Source organism: Doryrhamphus excisus, linkage group LG8 (genome assembly GCF_037039965.1).
Source record: "Doryrhamphus excisus strain RoL-2023G ecotype Guam linkage group LG8, RoL_Dexc_Guam_v1.1, whole genome shotgun sequence".
Taxonomy (NCBI): Eukaryota; Metazoa; Chordata; class Actinopteri; order Syngnathiformes; family Syngnathidae; genus Doryrhamphus; species Doryrhamphus excisus.
The window spans coordinates 8,858,043-8,879,416 of record NC_136364.1 but is presented as its reverse complement, the minus strand read 5'-3'; the positions used below and the strand labels follow the sequence as shown (position 1 = coordinate 8,879,416).

At 46.1% G+C, this 21,374-nt stretch overlaps 4 protein-coding genes across 11 annotated transcripts; all 4 read left to right on the top strand.

Moving 5' to 3' along the window:
- Positions 1 to 475: 475 nt before the first annotated feature.
- On the top strand, positions 476 to 9,510 carry lrch3 (leucine-rich repeats and calponin homology (CH) domain containing 3). 6 transcript variants are annotated; one of them, XM_058080609.2, is made up of 20 exons: positions 476 to 799; positions 1,791 to 1,935; positions 2,010 to 2,136; positions 2,212 to 2,317; positions 2,392 to 2,528; positions 2,618 to 2,727; positions 2,807 to 2,900; positions 2,986 to 3,085; positions 3,184 to 3,317; positions 3,402 to 3,460; positions 3,579 to 3,732; positions 3,840 to 3,884; positions 4,020 to 4,073; positions 5,298 to 5,339; positions 5,453 to 5,486; positions 5,560 to 5,667; positions 5,748 to 5,842; positions 6,295 to 6,432; positions 6,521 to 6,598; positions 8,171 to 9,510. In XM_058080609.2, exons 1-20 carry the CDS (start codon positions 535 to 537, stop codon positions 8,321 to 8,323), a joined length of 2,178 nt encoding a protein of 725 aa, XP_057936592.2. In that variant the 5' UTR covers positions 476 to 534; the 3' UTR covers positions 8,324 to 9,510. The 6 variants fall into 6 exon arrangements, with proteins under 6 accessions (XP_057936592.2, XP_057936601.2, XP_057936596.2 ...); XM_058080618.2 differs by having other exon boundaries at positions 7,666 to 8,322; XM_058080613.2 differs by lacking the exon at positions 5,298 to 5,339 and having other exon boundaries at positions 5,456 to 5,486.
- A 1,092-nt stretch (positions 9,511 to 10,602) lies between these two features.
- rpl35a (ribosomal protein L35a) lies at positions 10,603 to 13,950 on the top strand. The gene is made up of 5 exons (XM_058079949.2): positions 10,603 to 10,629; positions 11,109 to 11,144; positions 13,397 to 13,549; positions 13,627 to 13,771; positions 13,861 to 13,950. Exons 2-5 carry the CDS (start codon positions 11,134 to 11,136, stop codon positions 13,882 to 13,884), a joined length of 333 nt encoding a protein of 110 aa, XP_057935932.1. The 5' UTR covers positions 10,603 to 10,629; positions 11,109 to 11,133; the 3' UTR covers positions 13,885 to 13,950.
- Positions 13,951 to 14,926: 976 nt separating this feature from the next.
- Positions 14,927 to 18,668, top strand: rnpepl1 (arginyl aminopeptidase like 1). 2 transcript variants are annotated; one of them, XM_058080545.2, is made up of 11 exons: positions 14,927 to 15,824; positions 15,923 to 16,063; positions 16,127 to 16,278; positions 16,355 to 16,471; positions 16,532 to 16,767; positions 17,313 to 17,426; positions 17,495 to 17,607; positions 17,680 to 17,773; positions 17,847 to 18,074; positions 18,141 to 18,283; positions 18,356 to 18,668. In XM_058080545.2, exons 1-11 carry the CDS (start codon positions 15,342 to 15,344, stop codon positions 18,572 to 18,574), a joined length of 2,040 nt encoding a protein of 679 aa, XP_057936528.2. In that variant the 5' UTR covers positions 14,927 to 15,341; the 3' UTR covers positions 18,575 to 18,668. The 2 variants fall into 2 exon arrangements, with proteins under 2 accessions (XP_057936528.2, XP_057936529.2); XM_058080546.2 differs by lacking the exon at positions 18,141 to 18,283 and having other exon boundaries at positions 18,356 to 18,529.
- A 159-nt stretch (positions 18,669 to 18,827) lies between these two features.
- Positions 18,828 to 21,211, top strand: dvl3b (dishevelled segment polarity protein 3b). Of its 2 annotated transcripts, none has more exons than XM_058080549.2 (11): positions 18,828 to 19,218; positions 19,317 to 19,354; positions 19,452 to 19,521; positions 19,592 to 19,725; positions 19,790 to 19,866; positions 19,937 to 20,004; positions 20,072 to 20,152; positions 20,229 to 20,357; positions 20,523 to 20,678; positions 20,757 to 20,831; positions 20,904 to 21,211. In XM_058080549.2, exons 1-11 carry the CDS (start codon positions 19,083 to 19,085, stop codon positions 20,936 to 20,938), a joined length of 999 nt encoding a protein of 332 aa, XP_057936532.2. In that variant the 5' UTR covers positions 18,828 to 19,082; the 3' UTR covers positions 20,939 to 21,211. The 2 variants fall into 2 exon arrangements, with proteins under 2 accessions (XP_057936532.2, XP_057936531.2); XM_058080548.2 differs by having other exon boundaries at positions 19,314 to 19,354.
- Positions 21,212 to 21,374: the final 163 nt, after the last annotated feature.

The window sequence follows — 21,374 nt, the reverse complement described above, 5'->3', positions numbered from 1 at the left end:
ACATTGTTTTTAGTTGGTAAAAACACATGTGAGATATGTATAGAATGTAAGGCTATAGAGAATGTGGAACATATACTATTACATTGTAGAAAATATAGGGCAGAGCGAATGAAGCTAAGGATTACTAAATAGGAAAGGACTCATCTGAACATAAAATATTACTTATTTTATTGCCCAATGATACATCCTCTAGGTGGCGGTAGGTCCCTTTTTTAAAATCATGGTTGCAACCCGCCATTAAACCAAAAGAAGAAGAAGAACATTATGCGTTTTTATGCACAATGTGGGAAATAACTAAATGTACATGCAAATGCAGTCATTGTTACAATTGTATTCGGACTTTTCTCAAATGTAATATTCGGCAAAAATGCAATAAAAGTATAATTTAATGTTTATGAGTAGACACAAACACAACTTGCTGCACTGATGGCATCAAGCGCTCTTATGCCAATATGCGCATGCGCGTGCTCCGTACTAGAGTTTTGGGTGGGAGGGTTAGCATTAGCATAGGGAGCTAACCAATCGTAGAGTGTAATGGCGGCCTCGGTGTTGTTGGGCTCTGCGGACAACACAGGACTCAACTTCACTGTCGGAGGCGGCGGCGGTGGTGGTGCTGGAAACGTTTTAGTCGGTAGTAACAATGGCCTGGGTCCGACGGGCCCGGTGTCTTTGAACCGTTCTTTGGACCGGGCTCTGGACGAAGCCTCGGCCACCGGGTTTCTAAACCTCAGTGGCAGGAAGCTGAAGGAGTTCCCCCGGAGCGCAGGCAACCATGACCTGAGCGACACCACCAGGGCCGGTGAGTGAAGGCGAGCTCTTTCCACTTGGAAGGGGAGTTCAGATGGGGGGGAGCGACTTTTACAAGCAACTTTTGGGCTGCTGGAGAACGCCTTTATGGGAAAACGTTGATCCCTCAGAGTTGCTGTTAGCCTCAAAACTGCTCCAAGTAGATATGAAAGAAAAACAATGTTCCAACCAACTGGAAACCCTTTATCTTGACGGCGATCACCATAGAAACTATTTTAATACCATGATTTAAACTAATTGCTTGTGCTCACATTTAGCTAACTAATGATTTAATTAGAATTAAAATGACATTGGCCAGTCTGTCCAGTTGTTCATGCTAGTTCTCGTAGCAGCATGCTAAGTCCAATGTGATGTTGTTTTGGCATAATAAGCTTTATTTTAATAACTTCTGACGTCATATGTTGCTTGCCAAACTGAACGTTCACTTTTGTTTTGAATAGTGTGCGGTGTGCGATGCTTGAGGGGCTGCTAAGGAGCTGTTGGACTAAATTCGTTGGCTTTATTATTGTTTTAATTGATTTTGTGTCACTCCATGTGACACCAGTACACTAAATCGAGAGAATAAAAATCACGTTGTTTATGTTGTTTATTCAGATGAAAGTCACAATCTGGAGTCACACAAACATGCAATATTTCTTGATGTATTTTCACCTTACCGTCCTGGGCAAATTAGCTCATTCAGAGGTCCATAGATGAGGATGAGGAGAAACTTAGTGTGTGTGCTGATGCTTCTGCTTCTGGTTGAGTCCTGGATTAGGATTTGGTTTTACCCCTTTATTTGTTCTTGTGTGGTCTTCCTGAGTTAGGGGGAGGTGGGTGTGATTGTTGATTTTGATTTCTTACCTCCAGAGACAGAACCAGACTGTGATGGGCGAGAACTTGTTATTATAAGAGCTAATGTTCATTTATAGTGGACAGCGACTGTGATATACAGCACTGTAATCCTACTGTATATACATATGTGTGTGTTTGTGTGTGCGCAGACCTGTCACGTAACCGCCTGTCAGAACTTCCTGTGGAGGTTTGTCTCTTGGTGTCTCTGGAGAGTTTAAACGTGTATCAAAACTGTGTGAGATCTCTACCAGATCACATGATCAACCTCCAGGCCCTCACCTACCTGAACCTGAGGTAACATATACACACAAGCATCCATGATGTGACCACAGCTGATTGTTAACCACATGTGCGTGTGTGTGCATCAGTCGGAACCAGCTGTCCGTACTGCCTGTGGTCCTGTGCAGTCTCCCTCTGAAGGTTCTGATTGCATGCAACAACAAGCTGGTTGCCCTTCCTGAGGAAGTGGGCCAGCTGAGACACTTGACTGAGCTCGTAAGTACCTGGCCGTCCAATTATTGATGACAATTGTTACTATCTGCTGTCATTGACCAGTGCTGCCCCCTACAGGACGTCAGCTGTAACGAGATAAGGACGCTGCCTTCGCAGGTCGGCCAGCTGGAGGCGCTGCGAGACCTGAACATTAGGAGGAACCACCTGGTGACACTTCCTCCAGGTGGTCTCCACAAAAGCGCGCACACATACACATGTGATGAACATGAATATAATGAGGTGTGTGCATGTGTTTAGAGCTGGCAGATCTTCCCCTTGTGCGACTGGACTTTTCCTGTAACAAAGTGACCTCCATCCCGCTGTGCTACACACGACTGTCGCAGCTGCAGAGCATCATCCTCGACAATAATCCTCTGCAGACGCCACCGGCGCAGGTACTCCACAAGAATGACAATGTCAACCGCGCCCAACCTTCCTATGTTGTCGTTGAGCGCCATCTGTGTTGTGTGTGTGTTTGGTGTAGATATGCATTAAGGGCAAAGTTCACATATTCAAGTTCCTCAACCTGGAGGCCAGCAAGACAACCCCTGACCTACCAGAGTACGACCGGCGACATTTGACTTTCAGCTCCTGGTGTGAACTCGACACAAACACACATAGGAAAAGCCATTTCATTGAAAATGTAAGACTTTCTGTTTTCTGTGTTTGTTAGTGTTGAGGAACTATACCCTGGTCGACCATATGGAGCGTTGGATTCTGGGTTCAACAGTGTTGACAGCGGAGACAAGAGATGGTCGGGAAACGAGGTCAGATGCACACACACACACACACACAACAACATTGCACAACTATTGGTAGCTAACAACGTGATGCTGCGTTACCCGCCCTTAGCCTTCAGAGGAGTCATCTGAGGTATCGTCGCGTGCGGTGGAGATTAACAGAGAGTCCAAACGGGTTGCGGCGGGACCACCCCTACTAGCCAACGGAACACGTGAGCGCTCTAATGCTTTACCGTCACGGCTTGATAAGGAAGTGAATTGCCACACGGTTCTGATATTCACACGTCGAACGCATGATGTGATGTGTCAGATGAGCTGGAGCAGATTGACTTCATTGACAGCGTGGGAGAAGAGGAAGAAGAGGAGCGGCGGGGCGTGGTGGGAGAAGGCGCCAGCCTCAGCTCGCAATTCATGGCGTACATCGAGAGACGCATCAGCAAGGAGGTACTGTTGAACCCCTGTCCTTCTCTCAGCTGAGTGATACGTTGTTGTGATGAGTTAAAGATAACTTCCTGTGTGTATGTTCAGGGTTCTCCAGGGAAAGCCAACATGTCCAGAGCGGACGACTCCAGACAGCGACAGAGCAGGTGCACACACACACACACACACACACACACACACACACACACACACACACACGTGCAATGTTGACCTAATGGGGAATATTAAAGATGTAAACATATCCTTCCTGTCTGTCTCGTTCAGGAATGTGGTGGACGGTGCCACAGCACCCTCTCGCCACCAGTGTGCTCCTCAGAGGGGCGGCGGTGTGGAGAGGATGAGGCGCGAGGCTCAGCTTGCCGCTCTGAGGTACGACGAGGAGAGACACAAGAACCGCCCTGTGCAGAAAGACGCCAAGGTACCGACAGCCAATTGCATTACAGCTTTTGCTCACGTGACACCCCACACCCAAGTCGTTGCTGAGCCACGCTCAGCCATGTGACTATTTGTGCTTTGTTTTTCCAGAGTAAAGTGGCTCAGAGTCCAATCAAGTCCAGTCCAGACAGTAAGGTGAGGATGCGTACATTGATTTCATAGCTAGGGGTAGCCCCAGCCCTTTCTCTGTTTAGACCCCACCCCTCCATCATCATCAAGCCCTTACGTGTGTCTGTTTATGTTTGTATGTTTACGTGTGTGTGTGTGCAGAATGTCTACCCCTGTAGACGCTCCACACACACAGATGACTCCGCTCTCTTCATGGTAAGACTAGGCCACGCCCTCGTCCACACCAACTTTAACAACTTTTAACATCGCATGTGAAATTCTAATGATTCCTGCTGTCTTTGCGCGATAAGAGCTCTTCATCACAGCTGCTTGCTTGACTCACAGCTTCAGTACGTTCAGTACGTTCACTTCTTTATGACGTATCATCTTATTTATAGAGCACGGTTTGTACACATGGTAATTCAAAGTGCTTTACAGATAAGAAAGGTAAAATCACTTCATAAAGTCATTTCATAAAACATAAAATCTATCGAAAATCTTTGGATAAAATACTTTCAGTTGTTATATACACATTCAATATGAGTCTTTTCAGCCTGGATTTTAAAATTGAGGATAGTTGAGTATAGTTGCACATCTTCTGGAAGACTGTTCCAGATTTTGGCAGCATAAAACTAAAGCTCAGTCCCTGTCTCTGGCCACCCGCAGGAGACACTTCATGTGGCTCTCTAACATGTCAGAGATGTACTTCGGCGCCAGACCATGATTATGTTTGTACACGAGCAAAACTGTCTTAAGATCTAAGCACTGGACTAATATGGTCATATTTCCTGGTTCTAGACAGCACTCAAGCAGCAGCATTGTGGGTGTACGGAAGCTGTTTTACTTACAGCTTGTTTTGAAAGCCTGAAGAGGAGGTCGTTACAGTATGACATTATCATTATCTAACATACATATTGTGTAATATACAGGTATTGTGTCATTATATAATCGAGTATAGCATACTGTAGCAACACAAAAGCATGTAATAGTAATAGTGCAGGCGGAGCATCTGCAGCATTAAAACCAGTTGAGGGCGTGACTAGAATTATTATGATCAGCTGTCAGTCATTGCTCATTATGGCAACCCTGCTCACCGCCAGCACCTGTTTTATGTAGAAAGATGTTAGTAGTTATTCCTCCCTTTCTTCTTCTTTTTTTTTCTGTCTTTCTTGTGTCACTTTGACTCCACATTCACTGAGCGAGATGTCCCACACGTGCCAATCACTAACATGCTGACAAAGACCAAAGCAAACGACATGTTGGCCTTGATGCTAAAAATGGACAAGAAACACGCCGTGCTGACACACCTTTAGCAACTTGGAACCGCGTCGCCTTTGAAGCATGTGATTGACAGACTGTCAAACACTCCTCGGTGTGTCAGCCATCTTTATTTCTGCCATGTCCCATCTTTTTGTTTTTCTTTGCTTGTGGTCTCGTCAGTGTGGAGCGTCTTTAGATCACGCCACCCCCTGTATGCTGCAGGTACTGCACGTCCTACTCTTCCGTGTGCTGCTTTTTTAATCCCTGTGTTCTGTCAGTGTTTCTTCCTGACCAATGTGTCTGTGCTAATGCTAATAAATAGTATTGTGTCACAGCAGGGAGAAGACAGAGCCAATCTGTCTCCAACAGGTAATGGCTGAATTAAAAAAAAAAAAAGGTGGTTTTCGACTAATGTTGACTCTGCCTACTTTTGATGCTACAGCCAATCCTTCTTACCCCAGCTCGGGGGGCGTGCCCTCCTGCCGGACCACCGGTGTCCGACCAGAGAGCTTCCTATATCGCCTCAGCCAGAGAGAAGAGAAGAGGAGAGGTAAAGCCAATTTCCTTTTAGAGCCAATCAGTGGACTTGCAACAGAAATTCACCTGTGCACTTCCACCCTTGTCTTTTAGGGGATGCGCCCGCTGCTCCTCATCACCAGGAGGAGGCGCCATCGGTGCCTGCGCCGCTCGGACATGATGCTGAGCTAGTAGAGCAGCTTCGGAAGGTGGGTTGTTGCCCCTCTCAGTGTTTAGAAATATGGAGCTTGATATGGTTTCATGCGTACAGTAGATAGTGGGGGAAAAAATCAGATATGGACACACACATAAATGTTTGACAGTGTAAGTCCTGTGACTTGCCTCACACGCTTAAAATTGTAAAATGTGGAGTTACTTACTATTCAGTAAAATCAAAGGTAGAGGAGATATAAATAGAAGACATGGACTCTGAGTCACGTTTCCATAGACACAGGTTGCCGCCATCTTGCACTTCTGTCATTAGGTAAAGGTATGCTGTACATTTTAGGCTATGTTATCACATTTACACTTTATTACCGACTTACGGTAATAGAGGGGTTTGTGGAAAAATTGCCAATTTTGGTTTTTGCTCGCATACTGTAAATGCTGAATCACAAGTGGGTAGGTACACCCGGAATTATTTCCTCTTTTGTTGGGGCAGAATATCGAAGCCCGCCTCAAGGTGTCGTTGCCTAGCGATCTGGGTCCAGCGCTGACAGATGGAGTGGTGTTGTGTCACCTGGCCAATCACGTGCGACCGCGCTCTGTCCCCAGCATCCACGTTCCCTCTCCTGCTGTGGTGAGTGTCATGAAGTACACCGTATACTATGTGCGCGTATGCCGCTTGTAACTGTGACAAATGTCCCCTGTGTGTGTGTGTCCTCCAGCCTAAGCTCACCATGGCCAAATGTCGACGAAACGTAGAGAACTTCCTGGAGGCGTGTCGCAGAATTGGTGTTCCTCAGGTAAATTAGAACTTGTGCACGAGGTCATAGTGTTGTTTGTGTGACGAGTGTTAACCAACAGCAGCAGTGTTTCCCACAGGACTGCAATCTATTTGTGGCAGGGTGGGTTGCGGGCTGGAGGGGGTATTAGGTCATCATGTAGATGTAATCACCATGGCACATTAGTAAAAAGTGAATAAAAGACATGAAAAGCATAACAAGTATGTCTGGAAATACAAATAACTTTTTTGACACCTGTCAGTGCATTAAGATGGAGAAGATAGTCATGTCTGGTTCATCATAATTCACTGCTTCCAGATCTGACGCTGATAAGCAAATTTTGTATTGTATTCCTCATTTATGAATGAAATATTTTCGTAGTTTTTGTAGAAAACCTTTTTACGACCTTCAAAATATCCTTTTTAACATTATTAGAGCCCTCTAGACATTAAAAGTAACAGCCCTATAGTCACTTTTGCGCTCTTGATACCCAATATAGTAGCTATAATAAGAGAAAATAAGCCCTCTTATGTGTTGCTGTAAATGTGTTCATGGCCAATGGGCCCTGAGTCGGGGGGCGGACAGAGTGATGTAGGTGGTTCAGAGTTGAGTTTTAGCTTGGCACGGGGAAAAAGCTGCATCAGTAGCCAGTGTAAGTGATTCTTGTCCCTCAAACCTGCAATAAAAGCCTGGTGAACTTTAACATGAACAGTAAGATTACTGACACCTAGTAACCAGTGTAGCACACTACATACAGTATCTTGTCTTTGAATGCCTTATTTAGCCATTTTTATGCTTGAAAATATTTATTTAGGCCACAAATAACATGTAAAATATGCATGTTTGATTAATATTCAAACACAAAACACAGATGATTGTCTGGGAAACACTGAGCTGCATAGCTGTGACAGCCCAAATGGTAAAAATGTTCCAGTGTATTGCCTCAAAATGGCGACAAATGATTGTCTTTTGACATTGACTCCGCCCACAGTTGCTCTTTTCTACTACTAATTCTCCTTTTTCCTCCCCTTGTCTTTTCTATCCCCCACCTTTTCATTAATCCTTTTGATTATCCTGTGTTCACATAGACACACACACATACACATGCACACAACCGCCTGTGCTCAGTGGGCGAGTAAGGCGTGTTCAGGTGCAGCTTTGCTGTGTTCCTCCTGTCCGTCATGCCTGTGAAGTGCGTCACGTCTGAGCTCGTCCCCGTGTTGTTGTGGTTCTGATCAGAATGCAGCGTTTCCCGTAGGACTGCAATCTATATGTGGCGGTCCACATTGTTCTGTGTCAGGCCGCCGCTCATAATGGAGTGTGTGGGGAAACAAAGCAGAAACAGGAAAACCTCTACAATGGAAACCTTGGTGTTCCATCTCATAAGTCATAAGTTGAGGAGGTTTCACCCCTCTAGGCCTACGGAAGAGTGAGAATCATAGTACATGAAAGGTGTGAATGCACCATTCTGTTATCCCCACTCATTGTTTCTCATTTGTGTTGCCTTCCTTTAAGTTCTCATCTGTTGATCCACCTTTCCGTTTGCTTTCTTTTTGCCTCCATGTTCTATTTTTTTTTTGTGCTGTCGACCAGAGTCACTTGTGTCTCCCTCTTCACATCCTGGAGGAACAAGGGCTCCCCCAGGTGGCCGCCACCGTCAGCGCACTGCTGGACCTGGCCCCACCCAGAAACGCCGTTGCCACGACGATGTCCTCAGCTGCAGCCGGAGCCTCCGTCATCATGTAGTGGCCGCACAAGCTCGATGCACACTCCGGTCGGGTTTCCAGCGTGATGCGATCTGGAGCCAATGGAGACCAGGACGCAAGTGTTTACACACGCGTTAGCAATGCACAACACCAGCAACAAGGAAGGTTACAGAGGTTTCTGTGTATATATTGTTTTTATTTAACTTAACAGGCAAGTTCAGAACTTGCGTGCGTTGTTCACACTAAACGTCATCCCGCATGAAAATGACTTTTAACGTCAAGCTGTTGGACTAAGCTAACCTCGCAACAGCTAATAGTAGTAAACACACACTCGTTGGTGACGAGTCCAGAATTTTGTCAGCAAGCGAAAATAGCCTTCAACTTCTAATTTATGATATATTAACAAGAAGGCTGCACTACCTGGACTTTTATTGGTTTTAAGTGAACATTCAGTCAGTGACGACACATTAGCTAAATGTTGAGTCTACTGGAAGAAGGTTGTGTGCTGTGCTAACCGTGTTAGCCGTCCTTATGGCTAACATGTTTGTGTAAAGACTTGGCCCTCTTGCTCTTTCGTCCCCATCACATTGGAAATGTCAAGTGACACATGCTTGACAACAGAACAACAGACCAAAAATTGTCTCTTCTGTCATCTTTATGCCACACCTCTTTTTCCATATTCATTGCTAATATTTCCCAGTGACCTCCTCATGCGATCACATACAGACCTTTGTCAGCCAAGCGACAAATATGAAATGTTGGCAACTGTGCGCCAAACAAATGCGCAAACATTTGGACAGGAAGTGCCTCTTTGGTGGTGTTGCCCTTTGACCTTGAGCGGGTGGCTGCGTGCGCCCATTTTTTGTATCTGTGTACAAACATATTGTGTAAATAGAAAGTGTATGTATATAATGAGATTGAACTGCTGTGTTGCCACAGCACAGCAGCACATTTTCCAGAGGCGGACATGGTCCCCGATGAGAGGTCAAAGTTGAGTTCATGTCCACAGGCAGCAATTTTCATGTATCACGTTGCACACTAAAGTGTGTGTGTGTGTTGGTTACCAAGACAACGACCAGGCTCTCCCTGCACTACTTGTTGAGGTTGGAAAGGAAATTCCACTTTTTTTTTTTTTTGCATATCAAAACGTGTTTGACACATTTTCACTTGTTGGTCTTTTGCTGTAAAAAAAAATCCACATCTGTCAAATAAATATTTGAATTGGAATTGTTTGTGTTTGTTCCTGAAAGTGAGTTATGGCGACTTGAATGCAGAAAAGCAGATGACACAGTGTAGGAAACCAGACTACAACATCGGGACAGTACTTTTGAGTGTTAGATGTTTTTTTTTAGTGTGGCCCTAATATTTTGAGAATGAAGTCGAAAATTTATGAGTATTTTATTGCCAAAAAATGCACACATTCAATTGTATTCTATGTTCACCTAGAATGTGTGATATGCTGTCGCTTTCGTCTTCATTGGACATAACCACAGTCTTTTTTACTCATAACTGATTGTCTTACTCCATATGGCTCCATGTGATTTTTTTTCCATTAAGATGTTTTAAAATCAAATTTGTTGTTTGTATTTCTCTAAGCAAAATCAATGATATAAGTGAATCAAGTTATATCTATCTAAACTTTCTCTCTTTCCCCAGAGATAGGAAATCAACATATATTCAATAAAATTCCAAAATTAACCCATTCTCTAATCTTAAAATATTTTTCCACTCAATGGCTTGGACGCGTGAGTGAAAGGCAAAGAAAGAGAGCGACACCCAGTGGACACTTAAGTAAATGCAACTTTCAGCCTTCAGCTCACTATTTGGAGTTTTGCCGATCATCCACAGTCCTTTACATGAACACACATGCAATGCATTTATCGTTTGTGTGTGTTCTACAAATATAAAAACAGGTGAAAAAGAAACAGCCCGCTATGAAAACACCTTCAAAAACCGTCAACAAGTTTTTATGATTTTACCGTGTATCCATGCTGTGAACACGCAGTAACAGTTACATTCGTGATTTTTTTAAGCATGAGCGGAGCTTCCTTCCTGGTCGCATTGATAGCGAGATGGAAAGGAATGCTACAAGCTGAGAGGCAGTTTTTTGCAATGTTTATATTCTAACTTCTTAGCATATCTACATGTGTTGCTTTACAAAAAGATGCCATTGTATCCTTTTATTTTTAATTTCAATTTGTGGCTCTAGGTGAAAGAAGTTTGAATACCGCTAGTATAGTACAATACAGTATATTTTGATCAGGCGCACCGCGGCCACCTATGTTTACAATAATTTCCCAGAATTCCTCGCGCCCGGTCTTTTCGCCATATTTCCGGCTGTATAAGGTAACGCAGTCAACATGTTGAACGAAATCTTCCACATAACTAACTTATTTCTTATCCGTACTTCTCTATGTTGTGTTATCGCTTTTCGGTACGCTCACCCGAGTTTGTTTTGTCACTGTGGGCTTCGTGATGGCCGAGATTTAGGTCGGATTCTGTTGCTAACTGCAGCTAGCACCGCGGGCCGCTCGGTTAGCTTTGGCCGAGATGGGCGCCTCAAGTCTGCTTGAAGTTTGGAATTGTTTGTCTGTGAGACGTTAGCATTGTGGCTGGTGTGTTTAACGGGATTGAAATGCAAAATATTGGTGGTACTTATGATGCTGTGCGTGCGCGTGAGCATGATTAAGAATGTCAACGACTTGAGACATCCTACGCGTATTGCTGATGTTTGGTAACGCAAATGAATATATATGTGAATTAATAATGTGCACTTTACAAGGGAACAATTGAAGTCCTTATTAGCTTTCTCTGTGTGTGCGTAGGTGAGATCACCTGAGAAGAGTGAGGATGCCAGGAAGGTAAGTTGGTGTCAATTTTTCACCCTTAGAACCACCACAGACTTCCACTGTCACATCACCTACAGTGTTTACACACAGCCTTTTATTATTGGTATAGTACATGAGCAATAAGATTACATTAAAGTATATTAACAATTCAACATCTTTGCAGTGTCTCATCAGTTACTGTTTTGGTCATAAGTGGTTTTTGTTAGTGTAGTTGTAGCTTCCTCTATTAAAGAGCAATCAACTTGTCAGTTTAGTAGGTGCTGCTTTGTCAAAGATGTCTTAAGTTTTACTGTGTGGGTCGTAGCTCCTTGCGTCTCACTCGGGTGGTGTTGTCGTCATGTTTTCAGGTTCTTTGGCTTCAGACACTTAACATTTTTCCATTTCCGCCGGTGGACACACAGGTTAACCTTATGCCTTCTACCATCGTGTGCAAGGGCATTTAATTGTTCTGTCGAAGTGGTTGGGAATGACCGATTTAGCAGCCAGTTTTGTGATGTCAACAGTTTTACCATTGAGGCGTACTTTTCCATAAAAAGTCGAGTCTGCTGTGACACAAAATATATGAATGAATCATGGTGTTTTGTGGTTGAATGCAGCCTGCTAATCAAAATATATGCGTAATACTTAGTAGGGCTGTCAGAAATAGCGTGTTAGCAGTGGTAACTAAATTACTTTGATTACTTTTTTATAGTGTAATTGACACATACCATCATAAATCACGCCTGTCAACAAACGGAGGCACGGTGTAGCATCCCCGCAGTCTGACGCTTGCAGTGCAATTCCAACACCACAATTTATCTATCTCATATATATATACACACACACCTATAGTCATCGGAACGTCCTCATTGTCACTAGACCACCACAAGATGCATTTACAATCTGTTATGCATGTGTGTGGTCTAAATAAACAAATACAACACATTAAATGTATATTGTTTATTATTCATTTTAACTTGCAATGCGGTCGTTCAATTGGCTGCATTTAAGTATGGTCGGAAGTACCAGAAAATACGCACAAAATATAACTTTAAAAAATTACTTATCTTTGAATGCAACCCCTCATTGCTCATAATAGTGCGAACGCGGCAGTGTGATTCAAATGTTCTGCTGTTAAAGAACCTTTTGTGAATAGATTTTCAAACTTTTAACTTGTAACTTTTTCAGAGTTGTTAGTACGTACATTCTATGCTGTCATTTCTTTCTTTTCAATAAAATACAGACAGTTGAAAATGGTCAATAACCGTGAGTAACCGTTAATCTGATTTTAAGATTTCTTAACTTTAACTAAGCAAATTATATTCATTCTCAAATAAGCACTGGTCACTAGACATTAGTCGCGATACTGTAATGTTCCTGGAGACACACAAGCACCAAACTTTTGATGGCTGGAACAGTGTTTTATTGCAGGTATATATGATCTCACAACAGGCTCAATAATCCCTAACACATGCTACTTTTGCAGCCGTAACATGTAAGCTAAACCTCAACTCTGAACCTTTAACGTCACTTCTTGTCAGCCACTCGCCCTGCTCCCTGAGGAACACATTTACACAAGTATTATTCATGTCTTATGTCTACTCATTCTGTGACTATGGGGGAGTAATTTCATTTTCAGATGGATCATATTTAATGTTGCAAACCTTATTTATAAATAAGGCATTCACTTATCACCTGTTGGGTCTGGAACCACTTAACTGTGATAAATGAGGGATTACTATATTTACATATTCAGCTTAGGGCTAGTCAATATGGACCAAAACTAATATCCCCATGTATTTAGGTAGAATATTGATATATGATATATAATATATAATTTTTTTCCCCAAACTGAATTTAGACAAAAGTCAAAGCCAGACATGTGTGCAGTTGCATTAAATGTAAACAATCTTTAGGAAAAATTGCCTAAATAAAAGCATATCACCTTTATACCTCAGCCTTATACTTCAGCCTTTATATTGTCTTTTTCTATATTCACTCCTGCAATGCTGCCTCTCCTCCTCCATATCTCCGCGGGGATATCCGATCGTGCGCCATAGCGAGGGGGTGCTCAAAGCAAACAGCTTCTCCCATGTGTAAACAATGAAATATGAGACCTCTGCATCAAATCCAGTCTGTATCAATACGAACAATATGCGTGTTTTTGATATTGTGCTTAAAATATAGATATTTTAAATATATATCGCCCAGCCCTAATTCAGTTTGAAGCTGGCTGCTGACAATGGGTTGCCCCAAACCCTGCTCATATCTCCGTTTGTGTGCAGACTGTGGAGTAAGGCCATCTTTACGGGCTACAAGCGTGGCCTGAGGAACCAGCGTGAGCATACAGCACTCCTCAAACTCGAAGGATGTTACAGCCGTGACGAGGTGGACTTCTACCTTGGCAAGCGCTGTGCTTACGTCTACAAGGCCAAAAAGTGAGGGAGCACTCTTCGTTTGCAGGCTGTTTCACCTTACATCACCTTACACTAGGCTGCATGTGTGTGCATGTCAGGAACACAGTTACACCTGGTGGTAAGCCCAACAAGACCCGCGTGATTTGGGGAAAGGTGACTCGCGCTCACGGGAACAGCGGGATGGTTCGTGCCAAGTTCAGCAGCAACCTTCCGGCCAAAGCCATCGGACATCGTATCAGAGTGGTGAGTTACGTCACGTAGCGCTCCACGCAGCCTGTTCCACTGCGGGATCCACAAGAGAATTGTCACATGACCACTTCCTGTCTCCTCAGATGCTGTATCCATCCCGAGTGTGACAGCGCCTCAGCAGCTTGTTGTTTGTAAATAAACAATAAAATGGACCCCATCGGGCTGCTTCCTCATCTTTTCTAAATTTCATCCACGCCAATCAGAAGTCCTTGGCAGCCATGGGTTGTAACAGTCCAAGACCCATCAGGAAAAAAGGATACATCCATAAAACATAAGACACTAATCCCTCAATAAGCCTTGCTCATAATAAAACATATAGGTATTTGCCATTAATGAACAATGATTGATATAACAGGTGTAATCAAGTGTCCATCCTTTATCCTGGTCATCGGGTGAGTGCAACAACGGCCTTCTGCTCCTGCGGTGCCACCACTATCCTGCTGATGGCTGCTGGGTCCTGGCTTGGAGCCCCAGATGATGTAGGTGTTTCTGCAAGCCGTGTCTACAATCCACACTGCTTACGTGATGGATTTCACAGCTCTCAATGTTTTGATGGTATCTAAATTTGATTGTTGAAATCTAGTGCTTGTGTAGCCACACGATGCTGCCATTTGTACACCTACGCTTTATAAATGATCACCAACTTAGGCTGAGTTATGTTTTCTGCATGAAAACTATATTTTCAAATACAGTGGCAGGTTCTCACAAAAAGGAACCGGTGAATATGCAGCGCTACACTAATGGTCTTGTCAGAAGAGCCTTGGCATAAGCTAAGAAAATAATTTTATTATATTCATAATTTTATTCACATATGTGAATAGTTGGAGGCAGGGATCTTGTCTTATTACTAGCCCTCATTGTGAGACCAAAGTGACTATTAAAACACTCAATTTAACGTGTAACTCGTCAGCTGCTAGTGTTTCTTTCAATGAAACAATCGTGTTCTGAACCCTGCCGACTAAATTTAAAAAACAGTTGAATCTGTTTTAGATTGATTTACTGCTTTAAAACGTCCAAAACCGCTGACAACAAATTATTCCTTCACTTGCACACTTTCAGACCGCTCATGTTCCTTCTGTTTGGACGTAGCCTAGACGATGACCTTTGACCCAACTGAGTCGGGCTCCTCAGCGCCCTCAAGTGGCCATCACAAACTTTGTCAGTGCTTCTTACTTCCTGTTTGTCCTTCGCTCGCCGTTCTAAAGTGTCTCGGCCGTCCTGAAGCGGACCCACAGGACCACGGAGCTGGTCCAGCGGCTCCGGGTTGAGTCCACATGTATGTGCCGGCCCAGACCGCCGAGGAGTTGGCATCGGTCCGGATGGATTTCACTTGGACTTTTAGCCGTCCAGAAGCTAATGCTAATAAGCTAAAAGTGCTTTTCATGATGGTCACCTGCTGTGTCTTCCAGTTCAACCAACTGTCCTTCAGGACAGACTGTTGTCCGTTTAGACCGGGTCCAAATCAAGTCCTGGTCGTGGTAAGACCGAGTCCAGTGACTTGTAGTGCTTGATGTTTGGATGCTTTGTACAAAGTTTTGGTTTTTAACTTGATGTAAGCACCGCGATGGCCGAGCTCCCCCACACAACTCCCACCTCACTGTGTTGCTGCCGAAAGTCCCCGTCCGCCGGGGGGCGCTGTGTCGGGGACTCCGGAACAGCCAGGCGAGCTCGGGGGTCCCGGCGGTGCACGCCGGTGGACGTGGCGTCGGCCTCCAACTTCGGCCACTTCCGGCTGCGTCACTTTCACTTGGACCTGCGCCTCAACTTCGCCATGAAGGAGATGAGTGGCTGGCTGGTCTTGGATCTGGTCCCGCTCCAGCCGGGGGTCCACACCCTGGTCCTGGACTCCCATCCCTCTCTGCTCATCCATGCCATAGACTGTAAGCTCCCCGCATACCCCCAGGAGGAGCCCGCCTCCCTCACATATCGCGTCGACCCCTTCGCTGATTACGGCACCGCCCTCAACATCGGCCTGCCTGACGCCGCCCTCAAAGTGGGAACAGCGCTCCAGGTCACGGTCCGCTACACAACCACCGATGGTCCAGCGGTGAGAGTGCACATTTTGAATGCTGTAGGGCTTCCCCTTCAGGTGGAAAGAGGCATTGACGTTTCATGCTAATGCTAACACCGTACCTGTTTGTGCAGATCTGGTGGCTGGACTCGGAGCTAACCTGCGGTCAAGGTCGTCCACTGGTTTTCACTCAAGGGCACTCTGTATGTAATCGTTCGTTTTTTCCGTGTTTTGACACTCCGGCGGTGAAGAGCACGTACACGGCCTCCATCAGGGTGAGTCTCGGCACCACAGAGTCGGGCTTGGCTTCAGGAAGTCAGTATACATGTGCATGGCAGGTCCCGGATGGTGTGACGGTGCTGATGAGCGCGTGCCGGAGCTCCTATTCCAAACAGGACCGGGTCTTCCAGTTTTCCATGGACTTCCCGGTGCCGTCCTACTTGGTGGCACTGGTGGCGGGTGAGCTGCAGCACGTGGATGTGGGTCCCAGGTCAGCTTCCTCCTTTGATCTTCGCTGGCTGATCTCACGCAGGCAGAAGGTCACATCTTTGCTTTTCCCGCTACAGGAGCCGCGTGTGGGCGGAGCCATGCCTGCTGTCATGTGCCATGAAGAAGCTAGGAGGCAGCGTGGAGCGCTGGCTGGGCGTGGCCGAGGAGTTGTTTGGTGCCTACCTGTGGGGCAGGTAAGTTTTGGGCTCGCTTTGTCAAGATTAAGGACATTCCTAACAGTAACCGATCCTCAGGTGCGACATCGTCTTCCTACCACCCTCCTTTCCCATCGTCGCCATGGAGAACCCCTGTCTCACCTTCATCATCGCCTCCATCCTGGAGAGCAGTGATTTCCTGCTGATCGATGTCGTCCACGAGATCGCACACGGCTGGTTCGGTAATGCTGTCACCAACGCCACCTGGGAGGAAATGTGGCTCAGCGAAGGCCTCGCCACTTATGCCCAGCGGAGGATCACCACCGAGGCCTACGGTAGGACTGACGCTTAGCGCTGATGCTACTGCTAACATCATCATTGATGGGGCCTACATAAGTACTGTTAGCACTGACTGTCAAGGCCTGCTGTTGTACTTAATGGTAGCGCTGACTTTCATAGTAATACTAATCTCATCACCTACAGTAGGAAAAACTCTTAGTGCTGATACTACTGCTAACATCATCATCACTGCGGCCCATGGTAGCACTGTCAGTACTAATGCTAATGTCAATGCCGCCAATGCCTACTGTTGCAATGAGACAATGAATGTTAGCACTGACTCTCATGCTAACAGCAGTGATGCACATGTTGTCACTAACAAGGTCTAACGTAGTACCGCCAGCACTGATGCAAGCACTAATGTCATCGCAGCCAAGGCCAACAGTAGCACTGACTCTTAGTGCTGATGCTAATGCTAATGCTAACACCATAACCGCCAAGGCCTACTGTCGCATCGACTGTCAACAGTGGTGCTAATGCTAACTTCACAGATGCTAACATTAGGTGATTAAAGTCATCAATGACTTCCTCTTTTTGTCAGGGGAGGCGTTCACATGTCTGGAAAGTGTGGTTCGATTGGACGCCCTGCACAGACAGCTGCGTCTCCTTGGAGATAACAACCCTGTGAGCAGGCTGCAAGTCAAGTTGGAGCCAGGTAAGCAGAGAATACACACACACACACACAAGGTGAAAAGTGACTCCATTGGCCCCTCCCCTTTCCAGGTGTGAACCCCAGCACATTGATGAATCTGTTCACCTACGAGAAAGGTTTCTGTTTTGTGTCGTACTTGTCAAAGCTGTGTGGCGACATCAGACGCTTCGACTGCTTCCTTCGGGTCGGTGCGCGCTCACCCACACACACACGCCCACACAGACAATAATTGAATGTATTGTTGCCATGACAACAGGACTACATCTCAGAATTCAAGTTCCAGAGTGTTTTGGCTCAGGACCTAATTGACTACTTCCTGGATTATTTTCCTGATGTCACTCAGAAGGAAGGTGTGTTTAAGGGCACGCGGGGTATCTTGCTTCTCGTTTTGACATCCCGTAACTTCCTGTCCCGCCTCCGCAGGTGTGGATTTTGAGCGCTGGTTGAACGGCTGTGGGCCTCCACCGTACGAGCCTGACCTGTCGGCAGGGAGCCCTCTGACGGGGCCGGTGCAGGACTTGTGTCGGCTGTGGACGAGCAGCGAAGACCTCGATCTGCAGACCATGACCGCCTTTGACCTTTCAACCTGGAGCACCTTCCAGATCGTTCTGTTTCTGGATCGCATGTTGGACCAAGCCCCTTTCCCGCACGGTACGCAGTCATGTGAACGCCTCAGGTGGCCCGCCACCATGCTGAAGGTGTGTGTCTCTGTGACAGACATGATGTCCAGATTATCAGGTAGTTACGCGTCGCTCTTCGACGGCCTCAACGCAGAGGTGCAGGTGCGTTGGCTGCAGATGGTCGTGCGTAGCGCCTTCTATCCCGACCTCCCGCGACTTCGAGCCTTCCTGCACAAACATGTGAGACTACATGACCTCTGGTGCCCCCCCCGTGTTCGATTTGCTGACGTGGTGCCCTTCCTGTCCCGGCAGACATCCAGGATGTACACGGTGCCGCTTTATGAGGACCTGGTGGGCGGGGTGATGAAGTGCGTCGCAGTGGAGATCTTTCAGCAGACCCAGCGGCGTCTGCACCCCAACCTTCGGCGCACCTTACAGCAGCTCCTCTTCCAGGGCACCGCGGCCCCACCCCCTCAGAACAGCCCCACCCTCTCCGTCGTCCCATTGCGGGACGTCAACGTGTCGGCATGACAAGGACTCAGATGGCACTTTCTGCTGCCGTGGCAACAGCAAGCACCTCAAAGATAACTTTTAAAAATATATTAATTGTTTTTGGGTTTTTTTTTTTTACTAATGACAACTCCAGCATATTTTCAACTGCTGTGTGACGATGATGCCTTCACTGTAGCTGGGACGTGACAGTGTTACTGGTGCTCTACCTTGAAATGATGCAATCCACCTACATTACTGTGTTAGCATAGCATGCTAGAATTCAACAACACATAAGGATGGCTCTTTTCATGGCTAATCATGTCACATATTGATTTTGGTCCATTATTAAGTCATTCTTCTTGCCTTCTCTTATTTATAAGACTGTTAGGCTAGCAGTGCTAAATTAGGCTACTAGCAGTGTTAAGCCAGATGAGCGGGGCTGTGATTGGCTGACTGTGATGATGGGTTTGCCGCGGGGTAGTATCTTCTGCTCCAAAAAACCTGTTCTGTGCTGCTGAGTTCTGATTGGCCGCCGCGGGTCACGTGGATGGTCGAGTATTGTCTAGCAGACAAAAAAAAGTCAACACTATACGACGTTTTGAGAAGTCAACGAGGATCCACTTCCCAGGAAGATGTCCTTATTATTTTGAAGCAGTGGACTTTTTGGATTATTGAACTCTTGGGTACGTTTGGTTTTCTTTTTAGTTGAACTTTGACGTCAATAAATTAGCTTGTTTAGCTAATTAAGTTGTCAATTGATATGTCTCTATGATGTCAGCAGAGAACGTCGCGGCAAGGCATTCAAAAGTGATGGAGCGGGTAGAGACACACACAGTTTAAAAGCCCTAATTGATTGCTTGCAGCTGCAACCAAGCAATGTGACAGGTGATTGACAGGCGTTCTTTGTGTGTGTCAGTGTGAGTCAGTCAGCAGTGTCAGCGACTCGTCCATGTCAATCAACATGACGACTGTCACTCTGGACATGGGTGAGCATGTGACTACATTTCCCAACATGCATCTGCTCAACATACTGACTCCAGTTGTGTGTGCATAAAGAGAAGTATCACTTCCTGGGCGTCAACATCGTCGCTCAAGACAACGGTGATGGCGCTGTGTACATTGGGTCCATCATGGACGGCGGGGCCGTGGCCGCCGATGGACGCATCGATCCAGGTGACATGTTGCTACAGGTAAGGCTAACATGGCTACTTCCCTCCTGCCGTGACGTCTCGTGTGACGCAAGCATGTCTTCAGGTGAATGACATCAACCTGGAGAACGCCACCAATGAGCACGCCGTACAGGTCCTCCGAGATGTCGTCCGTCAACCTGGGTGACCTTTGAACCTTTCACTGCTAAAGAAGGCGTAATGGGGTAACTAACATGAGTGTGTGTGTGTGTAGTATGGTGACATTAACGGTGGTCAAGTGTTGGAACGTGAAGCCTCCAAGCGTTTTCAGGCCGCCAAAAGGTGAGATGAGGTGTGAGGTGGGAAGGTACTGTAGATGAAGGATTCATTGGACCGTTGGGTCTTCTAGGTGAGCCGGTCCGTCCCATTGACCCCGCCTCCTGGGTGTCTCACACAACTGCCATGGCAGGGAAGCTCCTCCCCTATTACGGTACCAGTGACCATTGTTGCGCTGCATAATCAATCAATAATACATTCATTGATAAAAGTCATTGTTGGGTGTGTAGGTGAAGACGAGCAGCTGAGCGTCCATAGCGACATGGCGGCTGTCGTCATGGCGATGATGAATGCAGACTCTGGGCTGGAGGTTCGGGACAGGATGTGGCTCAAGATCATCATCCCCAACGCGTTCATTGGTAGGTACAAGGTTGTAACGCATCTGGTCCGATAATTGAGTCGAGAGCCCGAGGCAGCTAGCTAAAAGTGTCAGCTGTCAAGGTTTACTCACACAGCTTGGTAAACTGAAGCAACAACCAACATGGCCGTCCTGCTCAAAAACCCATCCCTTGTTGCTCCTGCAGGTTCTGATGTGGTCCACTGGCTTCACCGGAACCTCCAAGGCTTCACAGACCGCCGTGAGGCTCGCAGGTACGCCGCAAAGCTGCTGAAGCGCGGCTACATCCGCCATGCCTTCAACAAGGTGACCTTCTCGGAGCAGCGCTACTACATCCTTGGAGGTGAGCGCCACGTCCTCTGGTGACCACCAGTGGATAGACGGCTGATTTGAGACTGTGCGGGTCTTCCATGTGTCGTAGATCTGGCCATGACTGCGCTGCTGGACCGACACGAGGACGCCTACCTGTGGCCCCTCCCCCAGTCGGCTTTGGAAGGTGATGTCATCATTGCGTATCCTGCAAAAACAAATCAAGTTGATTGTCATCTAATGGAGATGATGTCACCAGGAAGCCACAGCAGCAGCAAGGAGGCAGACGACTAAACAGGAAGTTGGTGTGACAAAGACCCGGAGGTCGTTTTTATCCAATCAGAGCTCTACGCCTCCCGTCAGCCCTCCCATTGGACCACACAGGGACCAGTACAACCACATGGCGACCAGTGTGATGACTGAATTCATGCTAATGAAGCTACTACTAGCACTAGCACGTTGTCCTACTGACTCCTTCTTGTCACATGTTATTGATGCACCCTGGTTTGTTATTGTTTGTTACCAACTCAACCTCTTTGAACCTGATGAAAAAACATTTCCTCATGAAACATGGACGTTGTGTGTTTATCATTCATTTTAGTTTTATATATTTTGTTGTCATACGCTTCTTGAGTTTTTTGTGTTACTGTGTTTACTGACTGAGGTACGTACTTGTTCGCCTTCGGTGCAGCAGGGGGCGTTAAGGAAAGGAAGTGGACTCTCGAAATGG